The 24,236-nt window shown below is 38.3% G+C and overlaps 1 protein-coding gene across 29 annotated transcripts in view; it reads right to left on the reverse strand.

Annotated features, from left to right (window-relative positions):
• The window catches only part of dlg1b (discs large MAGUK scaffold protein 1b), a 471,082-nt gene that overhangs the window by 36,614 nt on the left and 410,232 nt on the right, over window positions 1–24,236 (reverse strand). For all 29 annotated transcript variants that reach the window (XM_043702491.1, XM_043702499.1, XM_043702490.1 and 26 more), the window contains 2 exons: window positions 18,380–18,494; window positions 13,168–13,344 (listed from right to left, as the gene is read on the reverse strand). In XM_043702491.1, coding sequence (XP_043558426.1) covers window positions 13,168–13,344; window positions 18,380–18,494 — 292 coding nt within the window. The remainder of the gene's footprint in view (window positions 1–13,167; window positions 13,345–18,379; window positions 18,495–24,236) is intronic.

Below are 24,236 nucleotides of genomic sequence, written 5' to 3' on the forward strand. Positions count from 1 at the left end.
TGACTCCACTTTCAAGGAGCTATGAACCTGCACTCCAAGGTCTCTTTGTTCAGCAACACACCCTAGGACCTTACCCTTAAGTGTATAAGTCCTGCTAAGATTTGCTTTCCCAAAATGCAGCACTTTGCATTTATCTGAATTAAACTCCATCTGCCACTTCTCAGCCCATTGGCCCATCTGGTCAAGATCCTGTTGTAATCTGAGGTAACCTTCTTCGCTGTCCACTACACCTGCAATTTTGGTGTCATCTGCAAGCGTACTAACTGTACCTCTTATGCTCATATCCAAATCATTTATGTAAACGACAAAAGGTAGAGGGCCCAGCACCAAATCTTGTGGCACTCCACTGGTCACAGGCCTCCAGTCTGAAAAACACACCCTCCACCACCACCCTCTGTCTTCTACCTTTGAGCCAGTTCTGTATCCAAATGGCTAGTTCTCCCTGTATTCCGTGAGATGTAACCTTGCTAACCAGTCTCTCATAGGGAACCTTGTCGAAAGCCTTACTGAAATCCATATAGATTACATCCACCGCTCTACCCTCATCAATCCTCTTTGTTACTTGCTCAAAAACTCAGTCAAGTTTGTGAGACATGATTTCCCACGCACAAAGCCATGCTGACTATCCTAATCAGTCCTTGCCTTTCCAAATACAAATACATCCTGTCCCTCAGGATTCCTTCCAACAACTTGCACACCACTCACTTCAGGCTCACTGGTCTAAAATTCCCTGGCTTGTCCTTACCACCCTTCTTAAACAATGGCACCACGTTAGCCAACCTCCAGTCTTCCGGCACATCACCTGTGACTATCGATGATACAAATATCTCAGCAAGAGGCCCAGCAATCACTTCTCTAGCTTCCCACAGAGTTCTCGGGTACACTTGATCAGGTCCTGGGGATTTATCCATCTTTATGTGTTTCAAGACATCCAGCACTTCTTCCTCTGTAATTTGGACATTTTGCAAGGTGTCACCATCTATTTCCCTACAGTCTATATCTTCCATATCCTTTTCCACAGTAAATACTGATGGGAAAATCTCTCCCATTTTTCTGCGGCTCCACACAAAGGTCTGCTGTGCTTTGCCAGTGCCACACTTTTCGAGTCTGACTTTCCAGCATCTGGAGTCCTCTCTTTCTTCTAGGTTTTGAAATGAGCCTGTCTCGCAAATATTGTTATGGACTAAGCAGGACCACTCAAAACATTCTTCAGCAGGCAGCCCAGACTATAACTTTGCAATTTGTTTCAGTAAACGTAAAGTGAAAGTTACCCGGAGTAAATTAGCAAGATTGACTACAAGGTTTTAAAACAGACTAAAATTTATTCACAAAATTACACAGCGAAACACAAAGAACAGAATAAAGAACCCCTACAGAACTTAGTCTATCCAAACTAGACTTAGTTATACTGTTCTGAATACACACAACAGTCCCAATAAGCAAACCCCCTTAACAAAAAGTCAAAAAAATGTAACAGATGCTTACAGGCTGAAGTTAGAAGGGCAGAAAGAGAGAGAGCCTGTTCACGCCGTCCACTGCTGAACTCCCAACTCGTTCTGGACTGAACTGCTCAGCTTTCACATCCTTCCTTTAATGGGATGACCAGAACTGTACACAATATTCCAAGTGAGGCTGCGCTAGCATTCTGTACTGTTGCAGCATGACATCATGGCTCCAGAACCCATCCCTCTACCAATAAAACCTAACACAGCATATGCCTTCTTAACAGGACTAACAACCTGGGTGGCAACTTTCAGGGACACAAAGATCCCTCTGCACATCCATACCACCAAGAATCTTCCATTGACCCAGTATTCTACCTTCCTGTTATTCTTCTCAAAGTGAATCACCTCACATTTATCTGCATTTAACTCCATTTGCCACCTCTCAGCCCAATTCTGCAGTTTATCCAAGTCCCCTTGAAACCTGCAATATTCTTCCACTGTTCATCATTCCACCGACTTCAGCATCATCTGCAAACTTACCAACCCATGCACCTTTGTCATTTTTATAAATGACTTGGAGGCAGGCAAATAGCAGTGGTCCCAAAACAGATCCTTGTAGTACACCACCAGTAACTGGACTCCAGGCTGAATATTTTCCATCAACCACCACTCGTTGCCTTCTTACAGAAAGCCAGTTTCTAATCCAAATTGCTAGATCACCCTCAATCCCATGCCTCCATATTTTATCCAACAGCCTACTATGTGGAACCTTATCAAAGGCTTTACTGAAGTCCATGTTTACCATGACAACTGCCTTACCTTCATCGACCTGCTTCGCCACCTTCTCAAAAAACTCAATGAGGTTTGTGAGACTCTACCTGCCCTTGACTATCTACCATCAAATTGTTGCTTGCTAGATGGTTATAAATCCTATCTATCTATCTCTTATAATCCTTTCCAAAACTTTTCTTACAACAGACGTAAGGCTCCCTGGTCTATAATTACCTGGGTCATCTCTCCTGCCCTTCTTGAACAATGGCACAAACATTTGCAATCCTCCAGCTCTCTGATACTCAACATGTAGACAATGATGGCTCAAAGATCAAAGCCAAAGGCTCCGCCATCTCCTCCTCAGCTTCCCAGAGAATCCTCAAATAAATCCCATCCGGCCCAGACTTATCTACTTTCACACCAATAATTGATAACACCGCCTCCTTACTAACCTCAATCCTTTCTAGTCTAATAGCCTGTATTTCAGTCTTCTTCTCTACAGTATTCTTCTTTTCTTGAGTGAAAACAGATGGAAAATATTCATTTAGCACCTCTTCAATCTCCACAGGGTCCACACGTAATTTCCCACTTCTGTCTTTGACTGGCCCTAATCCTACCCTAGTCATCCTTTTATTCCTCAAATACCTATAGAAAGCTTTAGGGTTCTCCTTTATTCTACCTGCTAAAGACTGCTCATGTCTCCTCCTTGCTCTTCTTAACACTCTCTTTAAATCCTTCCTAGCTAATCTGTAACTCTCCATCGCCACATCTGAACCATCTCGTCTCAACGTCACATCAGCCTCCCTCTTTCGCTTAACAAGAGATACAATTTCTTTAGTAAACCACAGTTCCCTTACCTTATCACTTCCTCTCTGCCTGACAGGGGCATACCTATCAAGTACATCGAATATCTGTTCCTTAAACCAGCTCCACATTTCAATTGTCTCCATCGGTAATAATGCATAACACATCGGCAATCATGTTTTTAACGACCTGCCACATGCGCAATTGTCAAATTGAATGGCTGTAACAACAAGCTCCATCTAAACAGTCTGGCATTTTTGTTCTTAAATTTTTTCACAAATGTCAATGGGTTATGATCAGTGTATACGTTGCATTGCTGGTCATATAAAACACAAATGTTCCAATGCCAACACCAAACTTAAAGTCTCTTCCTCCACCGTTGAATATTTCTGTTGATGAAAATCCAACTTCCTGGAAAAATACCTGATGGGTCTTTCTATTCCCTCGTCATCCTCCTGCAGGCGCACCGCACTGACTCCGACATCACTGGCATCGATAGCTACCTTGAAAGGCTTCATGTAATCTGGGGTGGCTAATACTGAGGAAATGGTTAACACAGTTTTTAGGCTGTCAAATGCCTTTTGATAGTCCACTGTCCATTGAAACTTGCCCTTTTTTAACAATTCGGTAGTTGGAGCAGCCACGCTGCTGAAGTCCGGCAGAAATTTCCGGTAAAATCCGCTCAATCCCAGGAACCATAGTACCCCATTTTCGTCGACGGTGTGGGAAATTCCCCAATTACTTTCATTTTCTCATCCCACGGGGCCATTTGTTTATGTCCAATATATGGCCCAGGAAGGTGACTTGAGCTTTGGCAAATTCACTTTTAGCTAGGTTTACCACCAAGCCTCCCTTCTGAAGTCGATCCAACAAGTCCGATAAATACTGTAAATGTTCCTTCTAAGAGTGACTAAAAATCACCAGGTCGACAATATATATCACACAGTTGGGTAATCCAGCAACGGCCTTTTTACTCAGTCTCTGAAAAGTATTAGAGCATTTTTCATGCCGAATGCCATGACTTTGAACTGAAATAGTCCATTTGGCATTACAAAAGCAGAAATTGCCTTTGCTCTCTCTGACAGAGGTTCTTGCCAGTAGCCTCTGAGCAAGTCCAACTTAGAAATCTAAGTTGCTTGTCCCAATTTTTTGACACAGTCTTTTGGAATTGGATATGCAAAAGTCTTTCTAACGGCATTGACTTTGTGATAGTTCACACATAACTGTTGGATACCACCTGGCTTTGGCACCATGACTATGGGTAAGCTCCATTCAATCTAACTCACTTCGATTATGTCATCTTGGAGCATGCACTCTATCTCCTTCTGAACCTGTGCCAAATTTACAGGGTTATACCTATAAGGATGTTGCTTAATCGGAACAACATCTCCGATCTGTACATCATGCACAATTAGGTTAGCATTTTCCAGTTTATTTCTGCATGTCTCCCCAAGTGATAGTAATTACGCTTTCAGGTCATTTTGATTTTCTTGTGGAAAGTAACTCAATTTATCCCAATTTTTGACAACTCCCTCATTGTCCAATTTGATTTGAGGAATGTCCAATTCAGAATCCTCGCAACTTGGTTCTTCCGTATGTGCTGCAATCATTAACACCTTCTCCTCATGCTTTCCTTCCCTATCAAAATACCTTTTGAGCATATTCACATGACATACACTGAAATTTCTTCCTTCTGGAGTCCTTATCTTCTTCTTGATTTGATAAGGTCCACTAAACCTTGCTTTTAAAAGGCTCACCTGTTACTAGAAGTAACACCAATACCTTATCCCCAATTACAAAATTGCGAATTTGTAATTTCTTATCCACCTCCTGTTTCACTGTATGTTGTGATACTTTTAAATGATGTTTAGCTAACTCCTCAGCTTTATTTAATCATTCTCTAAAATTTGACACATAATGGGTGGTCTCTGAATTCTGACTTATTAATTTCTCCTTAACCAATTTTAACGGTCCTCTTACTTCATGCCCAAACATTTATTCAAATAGACTGAATTGGGTTAATTCAAAACTCCCTTATCCCAATCATCTGGATAATCCTGACCATAAACCCTCAACATGGTCTTTAATGTTAGATGCCATCTCTCTAGCGCTCTGTGATTCTGGACGATACACAGTAGATTTGAATTGCTTTATTCACAAGTTATCCATAACCTCCTTGAATAGTTTGGATGTGAAGTTTTATCCTTGACCTGACTGGATCGCTATTGGTAGTCCATATCTTGGAAAAAAAAATTATTCTTCTACAACCCTTTTAGCTGTGATGTTGCGAAATGGGATTGCCTCTGGAAATCTAGTCAACACATCCATTATTGTTAATAAATACTGATTCCCACTTTTTGTTTGAGGTAGGGGACCTACGCAACCAATCAAGACTCTTGAGAAAGGTTCCTCAAATGCTGGGGAATAGGTATTAAAGGTGCAGGTTTTATTACTGCCTGTGGTTTTCCGATTTGCTGACATGTATGACATGTCTGGCAAAATTCAACTACATCCTTGTCCAGTCCAGGCCAGTAAAAATGTCTTTGTATTTCAGTCTATGCTTTCCTCACACTAAATGACCTCCAAGTGGTAGCTCACGCACCACTTGCAGCATCTCCTTTCTGTACCCTACTGACAAAACAATTTGATGAATCACTGTTCATTTCTCATCTGCTTGAATGAGTAATGGTATCCATTTCCTCATTAAGACATCACTTGTTAAGTAATAATACACAGGGATGCATTCATGCTCCTTCTCTGTAAATGCCTTTTCACACAACTGTTAAAGTTGTCATCTTTCTGCTGTAACTCAATCAGCTTAACCAAGCTAAAGATACTTGCATGTTTACCTATTTGCTTCTACACTCTGCCACTTATCTGATCAAAATCTCAGATAAAGCCATGTCAGCTTCCTTTTGATCTCGTGCTTCAATTTGTGCCCGTGATCTTGTGACCACACAAACAACGTAAATTCCTGAATAAAGATCCTTCACTTCTTCAGTTGCCTGCATCTCCACTAACTTTCCAACTAGAGTAGGTGACACACCTACCAGTGAATCAGCTATATCATTTGCAAGGACAAATTGTATTCTTGGTGCTGAGAGTTTGTCCAGTACTCCTACCACAAATTCTCCACTCTTCTTTGGACTCTCGAACTTCACTTTGCACAATTGAGCACTTTTTGGCTCACCATGAATATCTGTTACCAGTACCTTTTCTGCAATAGTCCCTCAGGAGCACATATCTCCTCATCCTTCAGCATTACAGACTGAGAGGATTCTGTGTCCCTTAACATTGTAACTTCCTTACCTCCTGCTCCTGGCCTGTGTGCACAAACTTACATGTATATTTTTTAAGCAGATCTGGAACTTCCTCCTTATTCAACCTCTGATCACCTTGTATACTCTGAGGCAGTTGTCTAACTTCCTTTGTACTTTTTGTTACTAGTCCAACAAAACTTCCAGGCTTGTCTTGTTTTCCTACATCTGACTTTCTCCTAGCCCACCAACACAGTGATTTCATGTGGCCTACTTTATTACAATGAAAACACCTGAGCTTTTTAACTTCTTTGTCCCCTTCAAGGGTTTCTTTTTTACCCTGTGGTAAATTATCCTTATGATCTTCACTGAGATCTACCTTTCCCTTTCCATGTGAGGATATCTCTTTGCCCCAGTTTCTATCCCTCATGGAACTGAAATTGATTCTGGAAGCCAAACTGAGTTTTATGGTCCAGCTCATAATCATCAACCACTTTAGCTGCTAACCTTGTTGTTTTAACACTCTGCTCTTCCACATGAGTTCACACTTCTTCAGACAGCGAACTTTTGAATTCCTCCAAAATAATTACCTCCCTAAAGGCATCACAAGTTTGCTCGATTTTTAAAGCTCTTATCCATCTATTAAAATTACACTGTTTGATCCTTTCAAACTCAATATAGGTTTGACCAGGATCTCTCCTTGGATTCCTGAAACATTGTCTATAGGCTTCTGGTACAAACTCATATGCATTTAAAATGGCTTTTTTCACCACGTCATACTCTCCAGATACTTCCTCTGATAATGACACAAATACTTCAACTACAAGTTTTGTTTGGATCAACAAAACCCACATTGCCACTGGCCACTTGTTTAGCCACCTTTTCAAATGAGATGAAAAAAGTTTTCATATCTTCCTCATCAAATTTAGGCAATGCTTGAACATACTTAGACAGTTTCTCACTCAGTTTCTGACTACCAGGGGCATGCTCATCCTCACTAAGCCTACTTTCAGCCTTTTAAGCTGACTTTTCTTTTTAAGTGTCAGTTTTTTCTTTCTCTGCTCTCTCTTTTTCCCTCTCTTCTGCTTTTAATCGTAACTCAAACTATTTCATTTCTGCTGCCCTTTCCTTATTAGATTAGATTCCCTACAGTACCAAAACAGGCCCTTTGGCTCAACAAGTCCACACTGACACTCTGAAGAGTAACCCACCCAGACCCATTCCCCTACTCCATATTTACGCCTGACTAATACACCAAACACTATGGGCAATTTAGCATGACCAATTCACCTGACCTACACATCTTTGCACCTGGGAGGAAACCAGAGCACCCAGAGGAAACCCACGCAGCCGCGGGGAGAACGTGCTAAATCGACATGGACAGTCACCCAAGATGGGAATCGAACCCAGGTCTCTGGTGCTGTGAGGCAGCAGTGCTAATCATTGAGCCACCGTGCCACCCCCATCTCTCACCTCTAACTCAAGCTGCTTCATTTGCAATCAAATTAGGTGAAGGGGTAAATGTAGGGGAATGGGTCTGGGTGGGTTGCGCTTCGGCAGGTCGGTGTGGACTTGTTGGCCGAAGAGCCTGTTTCCACACTAAGTAATCTAAAAAAAAATCTAAAAAGAATTCTGATGGTTTCTCCAGCAAGTTTAAATGCTGAGCTACTTCTGTAATTATCTCTTTCTTCCCAGAAGCAGGCAGTTCTAATTCGAGCTTCTCTGCTCTTTCCTGCAGCCTGGTCTTATTCATCTTTTACAAAACTTCCAAGTCACCACATCCACATTCAGAAAACTTTTGGCGACTGAAGGAGCCATTACTATCCCAAGTAGGCTACCCAATCAAACCAGCACCCAAAATAAAGACACTAGCACCTGACACTCACTTTTTAAAATCCTGCAAAGGGCCCCAAGTCTGTTATGGACTAGGCCAGGCAGCCCAGACCATAATTTTGCAATTTGTTTCGATAAGTGTACAGTGAAAGTAAAAATTACCCAGAGTGAGTTAGCAAGATTGATTACCAGATTTTAAAACAGACGAAAATCACAAAATTACACAATGAAACACAAAGAACAGAATAAAGAACCCCTCCAGAACTCAGTTTACCCAAACTAGGCTTAATTGCGCTGTTGTGAAAATACACAACAATCCCAATAAGCAAACCCCCTTAAAAACCAGTAAACAAAATATGAACAGGTGCTTACAGGTTGAAGTTAGAAGGGCAGAAAGAAAGACAGCCTTTTCACGCAGTCCACTGAGCTCCCAATTAGTTTTGGACTGAACTGTTCAGCTCGAGAGCTGACCACTCCCCTTTCATTATACAGGTCACTTCTAAAAGATGACTACTTTGGCCTGAAGTCTCATCTGTTTACATATAAATAAAAAGGCCTCTCAATACTCTTTAATCTCTACACCAAACCAGTCTAGTTGGCACTGGGAGATGTTTACGATCCCTCTGAAATAAACTAAGGACACAATATCCTTGAGAAAAGGAACAGCTTTTACAAAAAGGGACCAGCTTTGTGACAAAACGTAACATCAAGAAACTGCAAATAAATGATTTACCGTCATCCACTCTGAACAGCTAATCAAGGTATGAATTTGTGTTGTTTTACAACATTGTCTAAATGGAAATAAAATCGCTGACACCACTACAAAATGCTGATTTAACTGACTTAAGTTATACTAATTAATCATGTAACTATTGTGGTTTATATAAACCTGGTGCTTTCCACAAGTGGGGCCCACAACGAAATATTTAAATATAAAGGGGGAGAAACCTCACTTGTATTCAAGGGTTAATATACAACACAACTTACACCTTTAACATCTAGAATTACTAACTTCTGCAGACTGCTCTTTCATCATATAAATCAAATACACTAACTGCAACTGGAATTGCACCTCTCTTGTAACCACTGTGTATCAGTTGCATTCATCCCTATTTACGTTTGATGAGGTCACATTTGAAAAATTTACTAGTCTTTTCTTTCCCGGGAAGGACAGCTTGCTGTCTATTTAAAAGAGACAGTAATTTCAAATTTAGATTTTCTGTGGGGTATTTGTTTGAAAACTTACTCACAACTATCAGTCTTGCTAATGTTTGACTGGACAAGTCATATCCCAGACTGAAATCTGGTTTAATGTATCACAGAGTCAGACAGGTACACTGCAAGAAAACAGGCCCTGCGACCCAACTTGTCCATATCCTTCCATACCTATCCCATTCATGTACCGGTTTCAAATGTTTCTTAAATGACAAAATTGTACTTGCTTAAAGCACTACCTCTGACAGCCAGTTCCGGGCACTCACCATCCTGTGTATGAGAAAACTACCGCTCTGGATCCTTTTGTTTCTCTCCCCTCTAATTTTCAAACTCCCCTACCAGTGGCTATATACCTTATCTATGCCTCATGATTTTATAGACCTTTAGGAGGTCACACCTCAGTCTTCTATGCTCCATGGAAAAATGTTCTAGCCTGTCCAACTTTCCCATATAGCCCAAACCTTCCAGTCCAGGTAGAATCCAAGTAAATCTTTTCTGCACGATTTCTACAGTAGAGTGACCAGAACTGCACTTAGTACTCCAAATATGGCCTCACCATCTTGTACAGCTGCAACAAGACATCCCAAGTCCCGTATTCCCTGCTCTGACTGATGAATGCAAGCATGCCGAAGGTGGTCTTCACTCTCCACTATACTACCAACCATGGTGGCATCCACAAACTTGGATACTTCCCAAATTCTCATCCAAATCACTTATTTCAATGACAAATAACAGTGGACCCAGCACCAAGTCCTGTTGCACACGGCTGGTCACAGGCCTCCAGTCTGAAAAACAACCCTCTACCACCACCCTCTGTCTCCTACCATCAAACCAATTTTGTTTCCAGTTGGCTAGCTCTACCTGGATCCCTGAGATTTAACCTTATTCAATAAGCTACCATGCAGTATCTTGTCAAAGGCCTTGCTGAAGTCCATCTAGACAACATCTACTGTATTGCCCTCAACTATTGTTTTGGTCACCCCTTCAAAAATCTTAATCAAATTCATGAGACATTATTTCCCTTGCACAAAACCATGCTGACTATCCCAAATGAGTCCTTGCCTTTCCAAATGTTTGTAGATCCTATTTCTCAGAATCCCCTCTAACAACTTATCCACCAGATGCTAGGCTCGCTGGTCTGTAGTTCTCAGGCATTTCCCTGAAGCTTCTTTTAAACTATGGCACATTATTTTGTACTTTTCTGGTTTTAAACAGGTGCTTTGCATGCAATGTTGCACATTTGGTTGAAACAATGAAATACAAGTTTCTTACACAAAATAAATTAAGATAAATTAGAATAGAATAAATCAAACAACTTATTTACCATACAAATTTAAAGATTTCAAAACACACGGCAAAACTTTAATGCCATTAGTCTCAGAAGCACTCCTTTACATTACTCCAACGAGACAAAATGCCCATCTCTATCACCTCTAAAAGTCTTAACTGAACTGTAGTTTCAACTTCCAGTCTTGAAAATCTTTTAGTCTCTTCATGGAGTTTCCATGCCACTGAATTTAAACTCGCTCACCTTCAAATACTCCCTTCAAGATTTCAATCAAAATATTTGGTCTGGAATGTGTATTAAACTCCTTCCACTAAGGTAACCAATTTTTAAGAATCCTAATCTAACTTCACTCTTTACATATCCAGCTACAGTCAAGAACCCAACAGAAATGCACAATTTTTAAAAATAAATATGCCCAGCTATGGCTTTTTCCCCCAAATGAAAACAATTAATCTGTAACTTTTTAAATTGAAGCCGCATGGACATTGTTTACCTTATTTGCTGGTAAAATTCTCCCAATGTTATCAAAACCCATAAATCTTCAGGAAGTCTCTCTCTCTCAAAAAAAAACAGAAATTGCAGGAAAGGATAAGTAGGTCAAGCAGTTCTGAGGAAGGGTCACAACCCAAAATGTCAACTCTGCTTTCTCTCCACAGGTGCTGCCTTTCTAGCAACTTCAGTTTTTGTTTCTGATTTCCAGCATCCACCATTCTTTCGATTTTTATTCAGTCTTTCTCTCACATTGTATTTTAAAAGAAACCACCAGGTCTACAGCAATACTTACAAGTTCATCATTAAAACCCTTCAGACACACAGAAAACTTACAAACTATACCTTCTAAATTCTCATCTAAATCACTTGTGTAAATGACAAATAACAATGGACTCTGCACCAATCTCTGTGGCACTCTGCTCCAATTCAAAAATCCAAACTCAAAAGTAGATGGTATTAAAATATATATGCCACACATCTTGCATCACAACACATTCTCAAGGTTAAGGATTCAACTCATTTTGACTCAGGGAAGACTGACTTGATTTTAAATGCATAGACAAAATCTGGGCTTTAAAAACTATTTTTTTGAGCCCTTTTTCACCATTTCTGATTAGATTCGAGGAGATGCACTGGAGTTGTCACTGTAATCCTCTTTCTTTGCTCCTAATTGTGAATAAGCTTGAATATTCACAATATAAAAATATATGAACTCAATTCATAGCATAAAAGGTTTGAGATGGTTGTGTTGGATTAATGGCCTACTCCACCTTTATATAGCCTTCCCATTATAACAGTCAGTGTCATTATACACAAGCTGAAATAATTAAGACAATGTCAAAAAATAGGTCACTTCCTATGACCTTATTAGATTTGTGCAGAATCCAACTTTGGATTCCGAGCTACAGGATGTAATAGCATTGATGATACTGAGTTTAGCTTGCTAATGTGATGTGATGTCAATTATTTGATATTATAAAGTTTCAAAGTGAATTATCAAACTATATTATTTCATACAGATTTTTATGCGAGTGTCTAGAGTATATCACAATCACTGTTCACTTTTACTAATAATGTTTATTTGTAGTATTTCTATATACTAAATTATGTTATAGTATTTCAAGTGACACTCAACATGGAGATAATTAGGAGTCCAAAAAAGGCAAAGGTTGTGCTGCACACAGGATACAGCAGGAGAGACTGGTCAACAAAGGATTATTTAAATTGTTAGATGCACTGTGGCATACCATTTTTCACATGGCCATGAACAGTATGGACAATTATAGTACTGATATTTCATTCGAAGGCTGGGCCTGCTGTTAAGATAAATGCTTCCCAATGAAAGGCTAATCAAGCTCCTGATATGCCCGTGTCCAGTGACCACGTCCCTTGAAAATACAAACAGGTTTCCTTTTACAGAAAATATCTTCCTGTAACATTAACAAGTTTCTACTTCTACATGCACTATCATGGTGTCTTTGTGGAGCTAAGTAGCTTATGTCTCCTCTATGTGCATTCCAGATTCAGCTTACATTTGAAGTGTTTTGTTTGTGAGCTTAAAAGCCTCAACCCAGGCTCATCCCATATCATTCTCCCAGCTGACGACATACCTTTCCATATATCTACCTTGCTGACTAAGTTATTTCTGTACCCAATGGACACCAATACGTCACACTGTGGAAGGTACGGACATTCAGGATATAAAACAGAACCAAAAGTAGGATCAAAGTTTAAAAAAAAAGATTGAGGTCAATAGAATCCATTTAAACCCTCTTCTACATAGCAGATCAGCAGATTGGGATACCAGTGCACCATCATACAATATAGTTTTGCAACTTTGAAGACTTAAGGTATTTGTTTAACCTTCAAACTATCAGCTTCTTACACCTCCTCTTAACATCAAAAGCAGGAATAGTGTACTGCATTACTTTATAATGTGCCAAACAGTTCTTTAAAAATTTTAACAGTAAGTGCCAAGCAGTCCTTGCAGTTAAAGAGCACACTTGCATTTAAAAAAACTCTAACTGAAGGTTAAAACTTGAGCTTGAGAAAAGGTGATCACCTCCTTTTGCTTGGGATGACTCCAATTTCTTCACTCTCACCGTCTGGCGTTACCTGTCGAGCCTGCCACCACTCATCATCTGATGCATTGATCACGTGCAGGATGTCACCAAAACTGAAATTAAGGCCTTGGCTTGGGAGACCGCTGTCTTTGGTCTTGTCATAATCGAACAAGGCTCTAATTGGAACATTGTAGAGAGAACATAAAACCAATTACAATTCATCATAAAACTTTCCACCTATGTTAGACATAATAGATATTGTAGTAAAAACACAAAGTTCTGCAAAAGTATTTGTTACTTGATATGCATATATTCATCAAAACTGAAGACAACAGGTAAACATGTAACTTAATACATTTATTAAAAAGCAAAGATAGCAAGAGTATGAAAACCAAAGACTGGCAAACTGGTGCATTTAAATTGGCAGCTGCATTTTTGATTGATGGCCCTGTTGATATTCTCTCGATCAACTTTTGTGTTTCCATTTTTGCAAACTTACAAATATCTGTCCATTTTTGATTCCAATTCCTCTATGTTTTTGTTTTTGTTTCAGCTCTGACTTATCATTTACTAGGAGATTTCCAGAAGGCATTTGATAAGATACAAAATCAATAACTATTTTGGAAAACATAAGCTCATGCTGAGGGAATAGCATACTGGCATTGGTAGAAGACTGGCGAGCTGACAAGGAACAGTAGGCTTAAATGGGTTACCTTCTGGTTGGCAACATGGAACAAGTGGTGAGCTGTAGGGATCAGTGCTGCACCCCAATGTTTTATCATTTATCCGAATGGCCTGGATGAAGGGATTCAATGTAGGGTTGCTAAATTGCTGATGACACAAAGCTAGGTAAAAAAAGTAACCTTTGAAGAGGATATATGTAGACAGGCTAACTGAGTGGACAATACTGTGGCAAATGGAAAACAATGTGGAAAAATATGAAATTATCAAATTTTAGTAGGTACAACAAAAAAAGTGTATTATTTAAGTGATGAGAGATTGTAGATGCAGTGGGTGTTGAGTACACGAATCACAAAGGTTAATGTGAGGGTCCTACCAAGCCACAGGGCTGCTCCCTCATTACAGAGATATGATTGGTGGTGGTTTAGCTGAGGGTCACCTGCTTCAGCCAGAGGAAAGGATGAGAAGGAGAGTCCTTTATAGCAACCCTAGCCAGTGCAGAAATTGAACCCACACTGATGGCATCACTGCATTGCAAAGCAGCAGTCCAGCTAACTGACCCCACAGGTACAGAAACGAATTAAGAAAGCTGGTAAAACATTATTATTTATTGAGAGAGAAATGAATTGCAAAAGTAGGGAGGTTATGCTTCAGTTTTACAGGGTAAAAGTGAGGTCACATCTCTAGTACTACGTGCATTATTGGTTGCCTTATTTTATGATGGATATAAAGATGATGGAAGCAATTCAGAGTTTTACTGGACTAATGTCCAAAATGGTCAAGTTGTCTTATTTGTAAAGATTGGACAGGCTTGACTCGTATCCAACTGAGTTTTAAAGGGTAAGAGGCAACTTGATTGAAGCACGAAATTCTGTGGAGTCAGGATAGTGTTGATGTGGAAAGAATATTTCCACTTGTGGGAGAACTTAGAGCTGGGGTTCACTATTTAAAAGTAAGGGGTCGTTAATTTAAAGCAGAGGTACTGGGACATTGTCTCACAAAGGGTTGTAAAATTTTGGAACGCACACTTTCTCAAAAGGCATGGAAGCAGAGTCTTTGATTATTTTTAAGACAGAGGTAGACAGATGCCATATAAGTCAGGGTTGGAAGGAATGTGGAATATTCAGATTAGCTATGATCTTATTGAATGGCAGAGCAGGCTCAAGAGGTGAATAGCCTACTACTGTTCTTAATTTGTGTACGCAGAGACAAGATTTCTACACCCCATTTTACTTAAATTCAATCTTCACTCAAAATGCATCATGGCACCAAGACAGCCAATTTAACATGCATAAAGTTTAAAAGCTTAAACCCTGTCTGCTTCAGCAATCTTGTTATTGAATCTACAAAATCATCATTTGAATACTAGTTTTCTGTGTTTACAACCCCTTGTTAATTTCACCTCAAATAGACAACGAAATAAAATAAAAAGCAAATACAAAATTATAACTAGCTTGTCCATTTACATTAATGCTCACTTTTTTTAAAAAACAGTTCAAGGATGTATAAAGCTTTCCTTCCTACTCAGTTTAAGAGTGCTTGGAGTCATCATCATGCATAGACAAATGGTTGAGTTAAACTGTTCCTTTCCATTTTCCAGACTTGAGACTCTTTATTACCAAAATATCCAAGACAAAGTGAAGATAGTTTAACATGATAGAATCATTCTTCTCTGGATATTTAATATTAAAACTAAAAATGACTTGGAAGTACCAGATAGAAGGAACTCACGAATTCGCTCATTATGAAGTACAGGGATCAGTTGAGGAGAATTACATTTTAACTAATTTTTGCCCTGCATCTCAAAACATTGATCTGTTTCAACCTATCCTATAGGATTTCAAACACAAATTGGGTACACTGAGCCACTGCTTAATTTCCCAAGCCTGGTGGTTTCTTTGACAAATATCAGAAAGGAATCTCCAAAAGTACTTTGGTGCTATGCTTGAAAAATCTATTACAGAAAATACAAGGGGCTCAAGAAACTGGTTGGAGAAGTGGGCAGAAGGGGAATGGTTAGACAGTGACAGCACCTTCCATCACCTGTTTGCCCAAGACTTCCAGCAGCTATTTTTGTAGAAAGACTATCTTCACCTTTTTAAAGGTAAAGAGGGTTACTTGACATTAGTTGGGGAGATGGTGTTGCAGTGGTATTGTCAGTAGGCTAGTAACCCAGAAACCCAGGTTAACATTCAAAGGAGAAGGTTCCATTCCCATCATAGCAGGTCGTGAAATTTGAATTAAAATAAAAATCTGGAATTAAAAAACCCACTGTCAACTGTCTTAAAAATCCATCTGGTTCAGGAATGTCCTTTCAGAAGAAAATCTGGTGTCCTTACCTGGTCTGGCCTACACGTGAAGCCAAATCTACAGCAATGTAGATTGCCCACTGGGAAGTTAAGGATTTAAACAGAGATTTTAACCTAAAATCACCAGCCTTCCCATTAGATTTTTACAGAAAGGCTTCAGGTCTTTTAGATTGGGCAGTTAGGTCTTGCCAACTATTCAAACAACTGGACTATTTAGTATAACTGAGAGCACTTGGTCAGAGTGCTATGGTAGCCATTGCTATATCGGTTTGGGAAGCCCTACCCCTTACCTACCTCTTGGGCGAGAGATTAAAGTTAGATATTCAAATTACAGTCTCAAAACCAACATGCATGGCCAGAGACTTAATTTGCCAATACTGCTATTTCTCAAGGAATCTTGTCACACCAGCCTCAAAGTACATTTCCTTATTCAGGTTTTACTAGCTATGATCAATGTTTTTATTGCCTTTCAAGCTTGAAATCTTGTATTAATGTTGGGGTTAATTTAAGCAGTACAACATCTGCACATACTCCTAGAGCTGTTAGCCAAAATTCAGCAGATAAAGGCATTTTACATACCATCATGACACTGTAAAATGAAACACTTTCAAAATCAACATTTAGTACACAGTAAAAATATTGCACTCAAATGCTATTATTGAGAGGCATTTCTAACTATGAGCGAAATATGATGCAACTTACATAATTAATCCTTCAATCATCATGAGAAAAATCATGAAATTTATCATTCACTAGGTGAGAAACTGCTTTCTCTAATTCAGGTTAAGTTTGCTTCTTTCTGCTTTTTGCTGACAAACTGTTGCTATCAGTTTTAAATTTGGTTTTACCAACTAGTCAGCCAATCATCCACATAAAACATACAAAGCAGTTTGTTTGTTTCAACAGCTTTGGTTATCTTTCACTTACTTCTGACAATAAAATTCCCCAAAACAAGAACCTGTATATTCAAACCAAAGGTGACATTTATTCTCACCTCCTTGCCCTTGCCGGCCCCCAGAGTTTTTGATTCTGAACTGGTTCGGGATACTTGCAAAGAAAACTGCAAGTACCTTCAGAGTTTTAATTACTTTACAATGTATTCTGATAGAACACTCCTTCAGTGGTTTGTGATTTAGTTTGTCAGTAGCCATCTAAACAATCTGATAGATGTTCATTCACATAGTAATAACACAAACAAATCCTGGCAGGACTTTTCTGATATTATTAAATATCAGAAAAGCGTTACAAAATCAGTGCTGACAAACCAGGTACTCCTTTTCCCCAACAAATTGCATGTGGTTAGATTTGTGTGCCTCATATATAAACATCTGCCATCAATAATTGGATTTAGTCCGGATAATATATATTTATTCTGAATAAAAGACCATTAAAGTTTTTAAATGGCTACTGATTTATCAAACAAAAATTTCAAGTTCTTACATTCCACTGTTGCATCAGTACAATAGCTGTGTAAAATGTATTTCAGTTTTGTAAATAGCAGTTGCTGTCATTAAGATGGTTTTCACTCCTCTGTACAACCCAAGAATACTCAATAAATTCTCTTTCGATCATAGATAAATTCCAAGACTATTTTTCAAGGAGTACATTTTAGTTGTTCCAATTCCTCTGATGGCATGGCTGCCAATATGCAGAGTTCTCTTTAGAAAACAAAAGAAACTTTAAAAAAAATTGCTGGGGAAACCTAGCAGGTCTGGCTGTAACGTAGAAGGTTGCTGGATCTGAAAAGTTGACTCTGGTTTCCCTGCACAGATGGTGTCAGACCTGAGTTTAATGACCTTCAAAGCATCCATTAAACTAGCATTCAACTCAAGTGTTGCAGTCTATTCAAAAAGTAGATAATTAATTGTAATGATGCCATTTCTGGAAAATAGTTACAGAACATACAATAAAATGGAAAATAATTTAAGATGCAGTGTTCATAATGAACCTGACACATTAAAGACATTGGAAAACTACAAAGAGATCTTGCATTTTTATGTATGGCAATGTAATGCTGAGACATACCTGTCCTCTTTTAATGTCAAGCATATGATACCTTCAATACATAAGGATAGAAATAGGTTGAATCCTTGAGATTGCTAAGTAAGGATTAACATCAATTGGGAACTGTACAGCAGCCCAGAACAATTTGTAATTTAAAGAGCACAGTACCCAATGGGCTCTCTTTTCAATACTAGAGCATTAATTTGCCTGTTTTTACCTGACATAAAGGGATCGCTTCTGGCTGGTGCGCAGCGACCCTGATCCTGAGCTAATGCTGCTGTTCATCATCTGCTCCCGTAGATCATGGATTTTGGCTTCAAATCTGCTGTATTCTGGAGAAACAAAAATTCCTAAAATCAGTGAATTTCTTTTGCACACTTACTAGCCAAGCTAAGCAATGAATATACGCATCATAACTCTTCTAAAAGCAAAATGATTACTTTCAAAATTAATAGTTCTAATACTGGATGGTGAGTTACTAACTAATCAAGGGGCTATTCTCACTTATACATTTGCACAAGGAGCACTGCATTAACTCCATGTAACTCTTCCTCAGGTCTAGAGGTTAGGACACAATGCAGTGAAAGCAAAGTTAAAGTATTTCTAAAGATGGATTATTTTCTATTCCAGCACTATGCAGAAATGAAAATACAACCATCAACGTACATAATTAACAATATATCAGTCCAGATAGCTCTTGGGCCCCATGTAAAACTTACATGAAAACATTGTGAAGTACATCAAACTAAATTGCTTAAATAGTAAATTTGTCATTGTTTAACTAAACAAAAAGAGGATTATTAATGATTTTACAAGAGGTTACAGTGCACTAAAGATGTGCAGCACATTGATCGATGCCACCAGAAATAAGTACCATCAACAACAAAATAACATGACAAAATAAGACTTGGTATAAACCAAGTGATACAACACAAGTGATACAAGAAGTTTCAAAGATTTTAAAGTCTTGGAACTCCAAAGATAATTATAAATCACTTCAGCATGGCTTACCTGAACTTCTTAAGTAAATTATTGCCTGTAACTCACTTCCACTTAACAATGAACATATTCATCATATCTTTTAACACAACGTGTTTCACACTGGGGCTAAATGCTAATGTTAAATCATTGAACCAGGCAAAACAGACCAAAATAAATTGATGTAAAATTCTGAACATCAAACAATTACAAGCATTAATATTGCAAATATAAACAGCATTGAAGTGAAAAACAAGTTGCCACACTGAATTATCTCATTGTTCTGTAATTAGAAGGTGCACAGTATGTACTGCAAACAATCACACTTCACAATCCTTGCATTTCTAACAAAATAAACCTCAGCATTTTAAAGTAAGAGAATAAAACAGAACAGACCAGCTGTCGATATTTCAGATGATCAAAAATGTCATGCTACAAACCTTCCAGCTTTAATCTTAATTCAAAATCTTGAGAGATTAATACACATCACAAAAATAATTCCAGATGTACTAAGTTTAAATAATACAACAGCACACCTGAAAAGAAACCTGAATTTAATACAAACAGTATTTTAAGCAAGTGCCAATGCCAGTCAATACTTTAATTATTAAGATGCACATCACTGACTACTTGTTTTAGGCTTTAATTAATAGAATTCTTCTCTGTTGTCCTAAATAAGCACCATTACCAACATCATAAAGTGTATTTCCAGAGGGTAACTGCTGCAATTCTGAACTGCTAATTTTAGCTACACAGAGTCTGGATTCAGGTTTTGCAGAAAGATACCTTCCAAAATTAAAAAAAATAAATTCACACATGGACAACTTCACTTGCTTTCTGTCGAACCCAGTTCAAAATCCATTGGCACTACAAATACCTTAAATTACCTTTAATACATCATTTGCAGTACCGCTCCTGAAATTCCACTCATTCCTCTATTAACAGTCAATGTGAACATCTGATCACCGCACACAGAGTTCCAAGCAGCTCTGAGCAGTGATTCTCTATGCCACAATGGAGGTCATAGACTTGAAACTAAAACATCGTGACAGATGCAACCAGACTCTACAGAGATGCATTGTTCCATTACCTGGCTGATGTTTACAGGATAATTATCAGTTAAAATCCAATGATTGAGAAGAGATGTCTAGAAAGATGTAATTTTAATATTCTAATCAATTTACAGATAACTTTCATGCAAGTTTTAATGTAGGTAATCATAAGGACTCAAACATAAAGTTCGAGTAAGCTTATGCTGCACAAGTGATTTGCATGTGAAAAAAAACTGATTTAAACAAACAAAATACTTTGAGTTTCTTTGTACTGCTAATACAAGCATCTAGAATTGCTAAAGGAGCAAAATTAAGTCTTGCTTCTACTGCTGCAATAAATGTTTGTTTCTCATCCTTCACCCTTTTTAGTTAATTAAATAGATGTCATGCCCCCCCTTGCTTAGCTTCCCATTGTGGTATCCATCATTTTTTCCCCAAGGCCAAGGCGAGAGGCAGGCAGTATTCATCCCAATGTTAAAAGCAATGTACACCTAAGTGTACTTATTTTCTGTTGTATGGGGGAAGACACAACTTGGTTTGACTTTTGAGTGTTCTTGTGGGATGAGGAGAAATTGGGAGCTCTTCTTTGTTTTATAAGCATTTTAATGAATTATTTAAGAGTTGAGTTCACCAGTGGAGTGCATAAAAACTGTTGATTAAAAACTGCTGTTGATTAGTGACAAGGTCCAGAAACAGAGTATTCTACAAAGTTAGTCAGTATGGTGTATGCCAGAGAATGAAAGGTTAGGACACAATGGGCTTTGAGAATTTGAGGAGTAGTGTATTTAGTTCACAGTTTGTTTTGAGTGTCTCAAGGAGAGACACCAGATGGAGCTAAAAGCCATTCTTAACTGCACAAGAATTTACTGAAAGGAAACAGATTGCAGCTGTACTAGCCCGAATCTGAGCAAGGAGCCTTGGACTGGAGATACTGGTAACTCTTCACTGAAGTCTGGGTGCTTTTAAGCATATTGCTGGGTTAAAAGAAATGATGTGAATTTGACTTCTGTTGTCTGGAATGAAATCTTTTTCAATCTTTGGTCATGTATAATGTAATATAATTCACACTTTGTTTAACATTTTATTTGTTGTGTTAAATATGAGCTGGCAGCCTCTTGTGGATGTTCAGTAACTGACCCACATTGCTAAAAATAAACAAATTTAAGGTCCAACTTATGCAATATCACCATCATAAATCTCTAAAGTACATAATTATGAAAACAACTTTGTATTTTATTTTTAAAATTATAAAATGAGTCATTACAGACATGGGCAGGACTTTTTAAAATGCATCTACGGTTGCCTTTGACATGACAGTGAAGGTCTCTTGTGGTGAAGCAGTTATATGTAGGGAGCCCCAGGACTGGCCCAGTGTCATGGAAGTACAAGAATTGATTTTTATTTTGTTCTGCTTGCAAATGGAAGCTTATCTACTGTGTCAAACATCGATTTTAAATAACTTGAATAGATCAGTCATCAGAGAAAAGTGATCATGCTTGTAAATCATTTATACATAGTCTCCAGAGCCCTTTCCCCTTTCTATAATACAGCTCTTACAACTGTATATAATGCGTATCGTTGTCTGATCAAAGCAACATAAAATTAGGGTAACTTCTTTGCTTTTCAAATATACCACTCTAGAAAAAAAAAATCTTCAACACTGTTTTTCTTTTCCTCCCCAAAGTTGACAGGCAGTCCCTGGGTTGTAAACAGATTCCATTCTGGAGTCCATTCACAGATTGCAATACAATGCAGGACAACATAAAGGAACAGTTTGTAAGTAAAAGAAATGTTCACATTGGGTCTGTAAAATTACACCTCTATATGAGATCACATTCATAAGTATGAGTGCTCATAAGTCAGACACTCATAAATCAGATCCCCCTGTATTAAACTGCATTGGAGAAGGTTTTGCCGAGTTAACCTAATTCCCTCTATAGAATCTATGTACTGTATTCCTGAAAACTTTCTTTCCTACCTATCTTTGTGTCATCAACAAATTTGGTCAGCATACATTTGGTCCTTTCATCCAAATCTTTGATATGTGTTGCACAGGCACAAGCTTAGCACTGATTCTTGTGGCAATCCACTAGTAACAGCTTGCAAACCCAAAATTGACCCATTTATCTCTACCCTTAGCTTCTCATTAGCTAACCAATCCAGTATCAATGCTAAGGTGGAACCCCCGACACCATGAGCTCTTATTCTGTTTAATAACCTGCAACGTAAGCTAAAGACCATAATACATAGGAGCAAAAATTAGGCCATTCAGCCCATTGCGTCTGCTCCACCATTCAATCATGGCAGATAAGTTTCTCAGCCCCATTCTCTTGCTTTCTCCCCATAACCCTTGATACTCAAGAACCAATCTATCTCAGTCTTAAAAATACTCAATTACTTGGCCTCCACAGCCTTCTGTGGCAATAAATTCCACGTATTTCACTACTCTGTAGCTGATTAATTTTCTGCTTATCTCCGTTCTTGAATACCTTTTGGAAATCCAAATACAGCATAGCTAACATTTTGCCTGGTACTTTCAAATAGAATATGAGCAAATCAGTCAAACATAATTTCCCTTTTATCACCATGTTAGCTCTAAGTGTTTGTATTGTGACCTTGTAAGTATCCTATTATGTCCATAATAATGAATTCCATCATTTTCCCTATGATACACATGAGGCTAAATGGCCAGTTTTTAGTCTGGTTCCCTCCTGTCCTGAACAGAGATGTTACATTAGCAATTTCCAACCTGCTGGGATCTTTCCAGAATACCTACCCATGTGTGATTTAATATCATGAGATTCTTTAAGAATCTGACTTCAATGTGTAAACTCAAGATCATTTCCTCCTGACTGCATAGCACTGGTGTACTGCTGGGGTAAATAGATGATTTGGTGACTATGACCATGTAAAGCTATGCTAATGGAACTACACTCCCAATTTTTATGTGCTTCCAAATGTTAGCAAGGAAGACTGAGCAAGAGTTACTGGACTGACTGTAACTTTGTGGAACCCAAATCATGGGCTGACAGTGAGTGATCTGGCCAGCTTTACTCTTATTAAAGATTTCTATTGCAGATTGGTAAACTTGAGTGGCTTGCTAGCCTATTTCTGATGGCAGCTAGGAATCAACCATGTTGCTGAACATGGAGTCACACAGAGATCAAACTGGGCATGCTTAGCACATTTCATTCCTTAAAAAAAATTAATGAAGAGATTGACAATTCAACAACAACTCAGTAGTTTTATGGTCACTATTACCAATCATAGATTTATATACTGAAGTGAATTTTAATCTCCTGGTACTATGGAGAGATCTGAATTTCTGCATGCAGCATGTCTCGGCCTCAGAGGAAAGGGCTAGTAACACAACTGCTAATCCAGAAAATCTTTTAAATAAAGCATCCCAGTGGATGCTTTACTTAATAGATTAAATTTGGTGCATGATTTTAGGCATATTATAAAATTTAATATTGCAGATACCTCTGAATAGTTCTACTTATCCCCACCAAAATTCTCTCTTTTTAGAGGTGAGAAACTGGAATTATCGGTCACGTTTTGATCCAACCACTGGCCTGAAACAGTTGGCACTATCTTTTCTTCTTTGCACCATCTCTACAGAATGAGAGGGTATTTTTACCCTAAAATCATGGGGTTGAAGGCCAACTTCTATTTCCATTCTAGTTGATTTAGACATACACTGCAGATCTAATTTTTTATACTTAAAAATATAAATATATCACCAAAATTCAATTTTAATAGATACATTTACATAGCAAGACATTGAAAACAATTAATAATTCATAAGCCCTTTTTAATATCAGCTTCTTCTTGCACAGACCAATTACTGTATAATGATGGTGCAAATATTTGACTAGTGAAGTAGGTTACATGTATTAATATTAAGCTTAATCGTTCAATTTATGTAACAAGTGATGCAAGCTACTTGCATCGTGTATAAATATTTCGAAGGATCTGAAATTACGTCCTGTGCTTTCTATTTGATTGTCCTCAGAAAATATTTGAAAAGTAGCTTATTTAATG

The sequence above is a fragment of the Chiloscyllium plagiosum genome, chromosome 13 (assembly GCF_004010195.1).
Source record: "Chiloscyllium plagiosum isolate BGI_BamShark_2017 chromosome 13, ASM401019v2, whole genome shotgun sequence".
In the NCBI taxonomy this organism is placed as follows: Eukaryota; Metazoa; Chordata; class Chondrichthyes; order Orectolobiformes; family Hemiscylliidae; genus Chiloscyllium; species Chiloscyllium plagiosum.